The 12,213-nt window shown below is 43.9% G+C and overlaps 1 protein-coding gene across 1 annotated transcript in view; it reads right to left on the bottom strand.

Moving 5' to 3' along the window:
* Positions 1-9,014, bottom strand: part of LOC115457653 (dnaJ homolog subfamily C member 3-like) — a 60,312-nt gene extending 51,298 nt beyond the window's left edge. The window contains exons 1-2 of the mRNA XM_030187179.1: positions 8,758-9,014; positions 2,599-2,709 (exon numbers count right to left, since the gene is read on the bottom strand). Coding sequence (XP_030043039.1) covers positions 2,599-2,709; positions 8,758-8,884 — 238 coding nt within the window. The 5' untranslated portion in view covers positions 8,885-9,014. The remainder of the gene's footprint in view (positions 1-2,598; positions 2,710-8,757) is intronic.
* Positions 9,015-12,213: the final 3,199 nt, after the last annotated feature.

Below are 12,213 nucleotides of genomic sequence, written 5' to 3' on the forward strand. Positions count from 1 at the left end.
GTTTTGAAATATTTTGCACGAAAGGAGGTTGGGGTCAGTCAATGATTATATATTGTCACGAAACATGGGCTCACCGTTCTGGTGATAAAAGATTGCCCTAGTGACTTTATGAGAGAGACGTCCCCTTCATTAATTGACAGCACTGAATATTACAGGTTCCACCACTACTTGGTTGTGTATTTCTAGGATAGGCAGCATAAAATCTCTTTACTGTTTTGGGATCTTACCAGGTACTTATGGCTTGGACTGGCCACTGTTGGAAACAGGATACTGGGCTTCATGGACCTTTGGTCTGTCCCAATATGGCAGCACTTATGTTCTTAACTATTTTTGTACCATTCGGGTGAATTACTCTAGGACTGAGCTAAATATGAAAAGTGAAGCTGCAGATAGGTGTTCTTGTCAGGTGAGGGGCAGAACCTGATGGCTTTGTGCCAGGTCAATGGTTTCTAGATGGCACTGTGAAGAAGCCACCAAATCCTGTAAACTTCACCCCTGCCCTCTGTCAGAAAAAAGGCTTAGTATACACCTTGCGACTGTGCGTCTATGAAGCAAAATGTTGAGTGGCAAACTTGCTGTACAGCAGACACAGCTGACTGATTTTTTTTTTTTTTTTTTTTGGGGGGGGGGGGGGGGCACAGGAGAAGCTTCCACTACTGACCTCATAGGGGGCATACTGCATAAAATCAGAGATTGCCTCCTCCATACACTAACATAGGGGCAAGGTTCATTTCCAACATTTGTACAAAGTTACACCATTTTGAGACATTACCCCAAAACATCTTAACCATGTGCATGAAGGAATGTGTCCAAGCTTGAGGGCTACTGCTGTATCATCTAAGGATTGGATGAGGAGGAGTCTGCCTTTCGAACCAAAACAGGATGCTGATGCCTGATCCAGAACCTTGAGTGCCAAGTGGAATGCACTAAAGCAACTGACTGCATTGGTGGGGAGAACACTGAACATAAAGATGCAGGTGTGGTAGTACCAAAACCAGCTGAGAAGTGGTCCTCAGACTTTGAGCACTGATGAAGGGGGGCGGGGGAAGATAAAAAATACTCAGCTTTAAGAGCCTTCAGCCTGAGCCCAAATGTCAAGCTTAGGTATCAAATGCTCTGATGCAGGGGGGGGAGGGGAGTCAGGAGACAATTTCCTCAGACCCAGCCTTTGTTTTTGAGAATCATCCCCATAGGAAGGGACATGGGACTTGATATACTGCCTTTCTGTAGTTTTTGCAACTACACTCAAAGCAGTTTACATAGTATATACTTATTTGTACCTTCTGCTCCTATGATTACATTTCAACTCTAGCCATCTTGGTGCATAGACATTGCAAAAGTAAGTTGTATGACCTCCATCTTGTAGTCTGTAGTTCATTACACCCTTGAAGAAATGCAGATGCAGTGGAGGTGTCATGGGTTGGCCTCAAACAGTTATGCCCATTATGGACTTAGCATGTAAGGTATCTTATGTATCTATTCTTATACCTCTTGAATCCAATTAATGGTCCAAGATGGAGAACAGCAGGTTGTTAAAGTCAACACTAATGTTTGCTTGGAAGAGTGGAAGGCAATGGCCTCATTTCTTTTTTATTTTTAAGCTGGGGGCCACCAGGCAGCAGTTTTAAACAAAAAGACATAATGTCTAATGTTCCCAGCGAGACAGCAGTTGCATAGACCACCTGTCAGGGGCGTATCTGGACTCTGGCGGTAGGGGGGGCCAGAGCCAGAGGGAGGGGGCACATTTTAGCCCCCCACCCCGGCGCCACCGATCTCCCCCCCCCCCGCCACTGCCAGACCCCCCCCCCTCGCCATCAATGACACTCTCCACCCCCTCCCCCCGCCGCCAACCCTCCCACCAGCCGAGGTCCTCTCTTCCATGCAGGCTGCAAGTTGCAATGCTTCCTGTTCTTCTGAGTCTGACGTCCTGCACGTTGTACGTGCAGGATGTCAGACTCAGAAGAACAGGAAGCGTTGCAACTTGCATCCTGCACGGAAGAGAGGACTTCGGCTGGCGGGGACTTGGGGTCCCCCGCCAGCAAAGATCGGCGACGGGTTGGTGGCGGGCGGGAGGGAGGGAGGGGGAGGTGGAGAGGGTCGGTGGTAGGGGTGTCCAGGGCGAAATCTGCGGGGGCCCAGGCCCCTGTGGCCCCACGCAGATACGCCCCTGGCTCAGATAAACCTTCTAAGCTTTAATGAGCTGTCAGAATTATTGGATATTACTGCTCACTGGCATGGATTTCATCTTCAGCCAACTTAACTTATTTTACTTGTCCTTAAGGAGGAAGTGATCTAAAAAGACATTAACAACTCAGAGTGGGGGTAAGATGAAAATAGGCTAGGCACTGCCTCAATGCACTAACTTTTCTTTAAAAAAAAAAAAAAAAAAAAAAAAAAGGATTTAACATACCTGAACAAGTACAATCCACAAATTTTCTGAAAGTACAAAACAGGCCTTTTATGCTCCCAATGTATAAGAAGCTGGCTGGAGCAGAGTTAGTATCTCAGCAGTAACCCATCCAGTGGGAGAAATCTTTCAGGTGGTATATAAGAAATCAAATAAAGAATGAAGCCTAAGGGAGGCTACAATAAACTCACCCACTGCAGAATGATAGTGAGTGAGTGCTTCTGCCAACTGCCCTGCTGCCAACAACTTCCGGCCCATCTCCAGGTGGTTCTCAATCCCCGCATGGCTGGCAGCAAGCAGTCCTGAAAAACAAGACATCATCTGATAAATCAACTGCACCATATGCCTTACACAAGGGAGCTGGAACTGGTCTTAAAAAAAGCAAAGGAAAAAAGGGTCTTCAGTTAACAGGGAACGTAAGCGGATGTACAGTTCTTTGGTTCCCCAGGCCCCTTTCAGTAAAACAGAGAATGTACAAACCTAAGGGATGCCTGAGAGTTGAATGCAGAAAAATCAAGGCAATTTAAGAAAAACAGATTCAAACACCTGAAAAGAGTGTCATTCTTCATGAAGTCCCTCAGTCAAGTCAAACCAGATCTATAAGGCAGGGCAGGAAACCAGGAAAGGAATCCGATTATTAGTGGGAAGTTGAAAGATAAACCAAACTGAGAAATATTAAATAAGGTTGGACAGAGTCAGATCAATATATTTCAGAAAGAAGAGCCAGAAGACAGAATGCTGGCAGATATCGCAGATTAAGAGAAGATTAGGAGTGCTCATGAAGTGGGCTGAGAAAAGAGAAAAGAAGAATCATTTCTCAACTTTGACTTTTCTGGTGACCTGGAAAAAGAGAAGCTGCCAAACTCCATTGCATTTATTAGAAGCTTGCTGACCTGTAGGCTTTACAAAGTGCAAAACAGTGCACTGGGAGATACACCCCAAACCTAAAACTATAAAGAGACCAAAGACCATGTCTGTGAGAATATGGAAGATTGAGCATATGATGCTCAATCGGTTTTGTCAAACTGGAAGGTGCTAGTATTCAGAGCTGAGCACCAAAACAATGAGTGTGAAAAGATATGCTTCAAAAGGTAGGGGGACAAAAAAACCCTGCTTAACTAGAAAGGGCTGATCATTCGGTATCCAGACAGACTACATTCTTAGAAAAATTAAGGAGTTTGGCATTTTTTGATTAGTGGACGACGTGGACCGAGCTTTAGATCATAGGTACAAACGTGGCAGTGACAGCTATCCAAGTCCTCAATTTTTCAACAAAAAAGGTCATGAGAGTTATATCTGTGATGCAGAGACCAGCCAGTGCAATGATAGGTGAAAAGGAGACTAAAGAAAAGGCAGGTGACATTACAACATGCTTTGAGAGTCCCACTAGGGAACCTGACCCGTCACTGTACACAGAAGACTAACTGCTGCCAAGGAGAAATTACTTATGACTAAGCATAGGAGGTAAGAGGTTGGAACCAGATTGGACAATTAACAAAATCAGGTTTATATACCAATGATAAATTCAGTGCTCTCAAAATGTTTTATTTAAAGTGCAAAATGTTTCAGAATATCCATAAATTAACAATGAAACTTAACTTTAAGTACCCAGACAGCAAACACCCCTGCATCAGGGAATCACCAAGACCTACACATAATTTGTATGTATTGCCTTACAAATGTGTAGGTCTTAACACTGGCCATCAGGCAGACCGATGTAGGATTGGGTGCAGTCTGCAGGCATGGAGACTTTACTTCTCCCACAGAAATGCAGGGCCTCTTTTTTTCCTTTTTTTTTTTTTTTAAAGTGGAGAGGCATATTTCTCTGGCCCATTTCCAAACTATGTGTTTTTAGTGGTTTTCCCTTCCCCCCCTATATACCAAATGTTATCCTATCCCATTAGATTCCCAAAGTTATTTTACCCTCCCAACAGACTCCTTTTATATCATTCTTTCCAACTTCTGTTGAGTTGGAAAGACTAGAAAACCACTAAAAGGGTGGTTTCTTATTTTGCTAATTAGCTGAAATAGTATCAAAATAAAGGTCTAGAACATCAACAAGAGATCCCTGAAAAACTTTCAAAATAAAGGTCTAGAACATCAACAAGAGATCCCTGAAAAACTTTCAAAATAAAGGTCTAGAACATCAACAAGAGATCCCTGAAAAACTTTCAAAATAAAGGTCTAGAACATCAACAATAGATCCCTGAAAAAGGAAGACAGGCAGCAATATCTGGGAAAGCGAAGATATGCTAGGAAAATAGTCATGTAGGTGAAGATAAAGTAGCCAACACGGTAAAACAGAGGGAACAAGACATTCTTTCCAACTCAATGGAAATGGGAAATTGTTACACAAAAAGGGTAAGAATGTTGGCCTGAGCGCAAAATAATTCTGAAAATCTAAAAGGATGAACTGTATTATGAAAGCCAAACCTGTGAGGACTGTTCAAAAAGTGGGACAGATAGAAGTAGGGATTCCAGAGAAATATACACCCTTCAAAAAAAAAAAAAAAACTAATGCATTTTGATGGGAGAAATAGCTATTCCAGTTTCCGCAGCATAGAAACTTAAGTGGAGTGGAGGAGTGGCCTAGTGGTTAGAGTGGTGGACTTTGGTCCTGGGGAACTGAGGAACTGAGTTCGATTCCCACTTCAGGCACAGGCAGCCCCTTGTGACTCTGGGCAAGTTACTTAACCCTCCATTGCCCCATTTAAGCCGCATTGAGCCTGCCATGAGTGGGAAAGCGCAGGGTACAAATGTAACAAAAATAAAATAGATACTATTGGAGATTCTACATGGAATGTTGCTACTATTGGAGATTCCAGTAGCAACATTCCATGTAGAAGACTGCGCAGGCTTCTGTGAGTCTGACGTCCTGCAGAAGCCTGCGCGGCCACATTGGTGATCTGCAAGGGCCGACTTCTAGTGGAATTGCAACATTCCATGTAGAATCTCAAATAGTAGCAACTGTGGAGGAGTGGCCTAGTGGTTAGAGTGGTGGACTTTGGTCCCCTGGGGAACTGAGTTCGATTCCCACTTCAGGCACAGACAGCTCCTTGTGACTCTGGGCAAGTCAGTTAACCCTCCATTGCCCCAGGTACAAATAATTACCTAAGCCACATTGAGCCTGCCATGAGTGGGAAAGCGCGGGGTACAAAAAAAATAAAAGTTAAAGTGAAATGCAATGGTTAGAGAATTGCTCCTTTCAAACTGCTTCACCCCATTCCTTGTATTCCTCAGCCCTGACCTACCCCCACCCGAAAATTACCCTCTACAACTGCTCTACCACCCCTAAACTATCTTAGTGCAAATACCGAACTGCCCCACCTAAAGCTACCCCCCTCCCACACACACACAGACCCTGTCACAAACAGTGCATGTGTATATATGATATGATATATCACTCTCTCTGGCAAACAGGTCAGCAGTTTACAGGACACAGTTACACATACATACAAGAATTTTAAATAATTGCTACTGTTAATTATACTGTGAAAATAAATTAGTAAATCATACAGTGTTCTTACAACTAATATTTGTTGACATGGCGAGGATCAGATTTGTTTTGGGACCACATTATGGTAAAACCATACTCCAGACAGACAAGACAAGCTACAAACTCTAACCACAGAAAATCTTAGCTAATTAGCTTACCAGCTAATCATGTAAGAAGCCTCACAAGAGAGCGCGAGAAAACTAACCACAGAGCTAGCTCAACCTATGGACCAGGTGAGGCACTGGCACAAGGTGTCAGTGATAAAGACACCAAAACTACAGTCTGGCATTTCTTCCTCCCCCCCCCCCCCCCCCCCCAGGGGAAGGGGAGGAGATATGCCAGACCAGGATTCAGGATTTGTACACCCTTTATCCCATGCAGGAGGCGGCACTTCAGAAAGAGAGGGAGCCTAAGCAAACATTGGCTCAGGACACCACAGACTCTTGAGAGAGCCCTGCCGAACTGGACCGGGGGGGGGAGGAGGGGAGATTGAGCCAAGCAATGTTCTTCAGGGCAAGGCATGCAGGCCACTTAAAAAAAAAAAAAACATACATTAAAAATAAAAGTCAAATCAAAATGACTGTGGGAGCCACCAAAAGCCTGCAGGCCTTGCATGGAAGAACACTGGATATGATGGGTCCATGTACGAAATGCTCAGAAGTTAGGATTTTGTCTGACTTTCCCAGGATTCAACATTTTCGCAGTAATGTCCATAAGGCAGAAAAAGGACAATGTATCTGGACATTTTTCCAAGTTTACAACCTTTATCTGCTTGGAAAGGCCAGCACTGGAAGGAAAGAAGGAAGCTGGGTAAGTTCTCACCCTGCATAACTAACATTTCTCCAAATGGTAAAGGGCAGAAGAGAAATTAACCTAAATTCCCCAATATATTTTTAAGACAGAACTGGTTCCAACAACTACAACACTGATTCACTGTAACAATAATTAAATAACTGTACTTCTCAAACTGGCTTCCCTTCATTTCCTTACCCAATCACAAACAGGTGAGCTGGTTGATATTGTGTATCTGGATTTTCAGAAGGCATTTGACAAAGTACCTCATGAACGACTCCACAGGAAATTGGAAAGTCATGGGATAGGAGGTAGTGTTCTATTGTGGATTAAAAACTGGTTAAAATATAGAAAACAGAGAGTAGGGTTAAATGATCAGTATTCTCAATGGAGAAGGGTAGTCAGTGGAGTTCCCCAGAGGTCTGTGCTGGGACCGCTGCTTTTTAACATATTCATAAATGACCTAGAGATGGGAGTAACTAGTGAGGTAATTAAATTTGATAATGACACAAAAGTTATTCAAAGTCATTAAATCGCGGAAGGATTGTGAAAAATTACAAGACGACCTTACGAGACTGGGAGTCTAAATGGCAGATGACGTTTAATGTGAACAAGTGCAAAGTGATGCATGTGGGAAAGAAGAACTTTAATTATAGCTACGTCATGCAAGGTTCCACGTTAAGAATCACAGACCAAGAAAGGGAACTAGGTGTCATCGATGATACGATGGAATGTTGGGTATTATTAGGAAAGGAATGGAAAACAAAAATGAGGACGTTATAATGCTTTTGTATCGCTCCATGGTCCGACCGCACCTCGAATATTGTGTTCAATTCTGGTTGCCACATCTCAAAAAGGATATACAGAAATTAGAAAAGGTACAGAGAAGAGCAACGGAAATGATAAAGGGAATGGGACGACTTCCATGTGAGGAAAGGCTGGGGCGGCTAGGGCTCTTCAGCTTGGAGAAAAGGCGGCTGAGGGGAGATATGAAAGAGGCCTATAGAATAATGTGACGCGTCTGTTTACACTTTCCAAAAATACTAGGACTGGGGGGGAGGGGCATGCAATAAAGCTACAGTGTAGTAAATTTAAAACGAATCGGATAAAGTTTTCTTCACGCAACGTGTAATTAAACTCTGGAATTCGTTGCCAGGGAACGTGGTAAAGGAGGTTAGCTTTGCAGAGCTTAAAAGAGGTTTGGACAGCTTCCTAAAGGAAAAGTCCATAGGTCATTATCAAATGGACTTGGGGAAAATCCACTATTTGTAGGATAAGCAGTATAAAATGTTTTGTACTTTTTGGGGATCTTGCCAGGTATTTGTGACCTGGATTGGCCACTGTTGGAAACAGGATGCTGGGCTTGATGGACCTGTATGGCAATACTTATGTAAACATACACACATCAACATACAGACAAAATAAATAACTTACAAAAAAATACAAACACTCCACAGGATTGAAAAACATTCCATGGCCCATGCTTTCCCACTTGTTTTTAAATAACAGCAACATGAGGAAGTACAACAGGAAAAAAAAATCAAGTGAAGACCAAAAAGATGCAAAGAAAAAAAAAAAGCACAATTGCTTAAAGTTCCGCCCTGAAAATCGTTTTTCTGTGAACGCTGAAGGAGCTAAACATAGCTAAAGCAATTTGATATTATAGCAGCTCCGCTGTCTGACATTTCACCAGCATCAGAAATATAGATCTGGGGAACTGGAGGAAAGCATAGTTTCTCTTGACAAACAGAGCAAGGAGACAAGACTGGTACTACAGGCTTGTTAGTTTAACTTTTACGACAAATCTATCGCATTACTGCGAACAAAAAAAAGATTTGTATATTATATGTGGGGGAGGCTATAGAAGCCATACTGTGGTCTTTTTTCCTGCTCTCGTGACTTCTGTTTCTATAGCTCCAATACGCGTCTACCATTATGTTTTCTTTGCTACTTCCCTGAAAAACATCTTAACTTCTAAACTTCACTTTCCTCCGGGACCAACAGGCTATTAAAGAGACATAACATACAAATCAATCTGTACATGGGTTAAGTCCCATCTCACCGTCCAGATGAAGGTCCAAGATAACACAGAGAAAGGAGACCCAGGGCAACAGCCGGCCAGCCCCCTGCCTAAGCCGTGCGGTCCCCTCAGGCTCTGATACCAGCCCTGACTGCTCCCACCGCCACATGTTACCCGGTTCCGCAGATCCTCCTAACGCCTTTACAACCCACTCTGCCTGGGCAAGGACTACTGTCTCGGTCCCCGGGCTCGTTATGCAAGCCAGAAGCAACGCCGGCCACACAGTTTACATTCACTTCCTACGTAGGCGTCAGTTGCGTGACTGCGTCAGCAACCTCGCTCGCTTTAATCCCGCCCCTACTTAAGACTAACTGCAAAGCGCGCGAGCTCTGCCTCATCGGAGCCTCGCCCCCTCACGTCGTCTTCTTGACAAGGAAGTTGGATTGAGAACAGGAAATAGCATGACGTCGAAAAGTTGAAGCTACTTAGGTTAATCTCTGTTTCCCCTTCCTGGACCAACCGTCTTCTTGCGTACACTCAAAACGAAGCAAACCAACCTTCATTCATTCATTCATTCATTCATTCATTTATTTATATACATCCCACATTTTCCCACCTCTTTGCAGGCTCAATCTGGTTTACAATACATCATGAATAGTGGAAATGTAGAAGAAAATATACATTTAGTAATATAGAGGATTTTGAGTAACATGATATCTAAAAAAACATGATGGTAGTTTAACAAGCAAGTGTTGTAAGGCAATCCTAGATATACGTTAAGGAGTTCATATTTGTTGATCTTTGTGGTATGTTTTGTTAAAGAGATGAGTCTGCAGTAGTTTGCGGAAGTTAGTTAGTTCATAGATCTTTTTTAAGTTGCACGGCAGCACGTTCCAGAATTGTGTGCTCAAGTAGGAAAAGGTTGATGCATGCGTTAGTTTGTATTTTAGACCTTTGCTGTTGGGGAAGTGAAGATTAAGGAATATGCGAGATGTGTTTTTAGCGTTCCTGGGTGGTAAGTCTATCAGGTCTGACATGTATGCTGAGGCGTCTCCATGGATGATTTTGTGAACTAGGGTGCATATTTTGAACGTGATCCGTTCTTTGAGTGGGAGCCAGTGTAGCTTTTCTCTCAGGGCTTTAGCACTTTCATATTTTGTTTTACCGAATATGAGTCTAGCTGCAGTGTTCTGAGCTGTTTGAAGTTTCTTGATTATTTGCTCTTTGCAGCCAGCGTAGAGTGCATTGCAGTAATCTAGATGACTGAGTACCATTGATTGTACCAGGTCGCGGAAGACGGCCCTTGGGAAGAAAGGTTTTACTCTTTTTAATTTCCACATTGAATGGAACATCTTGGTTGTGACTCTCGAGTGTTAGGTGTCGATCAATGGTACCTCCAAGAATTTTTAGGGTGTCCGAAATTGGAAGATTCAGTTTTGGTGTGTTAAGCTATGAGCTGCTGCGTCCATATTGTGTTATATTTCTGCACAGATTTTTTTTTTCTTCTGGTAAAGGGCCATGAGAATCAGGAGCTCAACATTCAGAGTATCTATTTCTTTCTTTCTTTCTTTCTTTCTTTCTTTACTTATTTACAATATTATATCCCACATTAAACTTTAATTAATTTTAAACCTTTTTTTTTCCTGTGCGTATTATAAAACAGACATGGGTACTGAACAAGTGAATAGGAGTTAGGAGTTTAAAACAGCCTTAAAAAGGTGGGCTTTTAGCCTAGATTTTAAGTCAGCCAGAGCTGGAGCTTGGTGTACTGATTCAGGAAGTCTGTTCCAGGCGTATGGTGCAGCAAAATAAAAGGAACGGAGCCTGGAGTTCTTAGTGGAAGGGTACAGATAAGAGATATTTACCCGATGAACAGAGTTCCCGGGGAGTAGTATAGGGACAGATAAGAGTGGAGAGGTACTGAGGAGCTGCAGAGTGAATGCACTTGCAAGTCAATAAGAGGAGTCTGAATGGTATGCAGAAATGGATAGGGAGCCAATGAAGTGAGTTGAGGAGAGGGCTAATATGAGCATAGCAACACTAGTGGAATAAACGTTGTGCAGCAGAGTTTTGAACAGATTGATTGATTGATTGATTGATTGATTGATTGAGTGAGAGAGAGGTGGCTTAGTGGGAGACCTGTGAGAAGCACATTGTGATGGCCATATGTAACCTGCTGGACAGATGTATACGATTCCTGATTGGTTCTGGATTGTCTCCTGAGGACCCTGGAGGGCAGTGCCAATCCTGGACTTAGGAGAAAGAGTTGGGCTAGGAGGGGAGAAGAGAATATCTGATGGTGTATGCACCTCTCTGAGGAGAGGGACAGAATTGGCAGAACACCTATGAACTGTATCTCTCTATGCCAAGTTCAGCACAAGGAAGAATTCAGGAGCTGATTTACGGCTTCCAATTAGGATTGCTAGCTAGATCCAGATTCGTCCGACAGGTTGGATCCAGTCCTGGGCTTACCCCATTGCATGCAAGAACTTGTGGTTCTTGATTCCCCCATTGGGTAAGCCCAGGACTGCATCAACCCTGTCGGGCAAATCTGGATCCAGTTGGCAACCCTACTTCCAATAGACTGAGAATCTAATTGCTTTTGCAGGGCAAGGACATAGGGGACCAACACATAGTAACATAGTAGATAACAGCAGAGAAACACCTGTACGGTCCATCCAGTCTACCCAACAAGATAAACTCATATGTGCTACGTTATGTGTATACCTGACTTTGATTTGTATCTGCCATTTTCAGGGCACAGACCGTAGAAGTCTGCCCAGCACTACCCTGCCTCCCACCGGCTCTGCCACCCAATCTCCGCTAAGCTTCTGATGATCCATTCCTTCTGAACAGGATTCCTTTATGTTTATCCCACTCATTTTTGAATTCCGTTACCGTTTTCATCCCCACCACCTCCAAAGGGAGGGCATTGCAAGTATCTACCACTCTCTCCATGAAAAAATACTTCCTGACATTTTTCTTGAGTCTGCCCCCTTCAATCTCATTTCATGACCTCTAGTTCTACCGCCTTTCCATCTACGGAAAAGGTTCGTTTGCGGATTAATACCTTTCAAATATTTGAACGTCTGAATCATATCACCCCTGTTTCTCCTTTCCTCCAGGGTATACATGTTCAGGTCAGCAAGTCTCTCCTCATACGTCTTGTAACCAGTGGCGTACCAAGGGGGGGCGGTCCGCTCCTGGTGCACGCCGCTGGGGGGGTGCCGCGCGCCTGTCGGCTCCGCTCGTTCCGTGCTCCCTCTGCCCCAGAACAGGTTACTTCCTGTTCCGGGGCAGAGGGAGCATGGAACGAGCGAAGCCGACAGGCATCCCCCCTCCAGCAGGTAAAAATGCACCCGGGGGGGGGGGTCGCGCTGCACCCGGGGGGGGGGGGGCATCAGCGATCCGCCCCGGGTGTCAGCCACCCTAGGAACGCCACTGCTTGTAACACAAATCTCATACCATTTTTGTAGCTTTTCTTTGCACCGCTTCAAT

The sequence above is a fragment of the Microcaecilia unicolor genome, chromosome 14 (genome assembly GCF_901765095.1).
Source record: "Microcaecilia unicolor chromosome 14, aMicUni1.1, whole genome shotgun sequence".
NCBI lineage: Eukaryota > Metazoa > Chordata > Amphibia > Gymnophiona > Siphonopidae > Microcaecilia > Microcaecilia unicolor.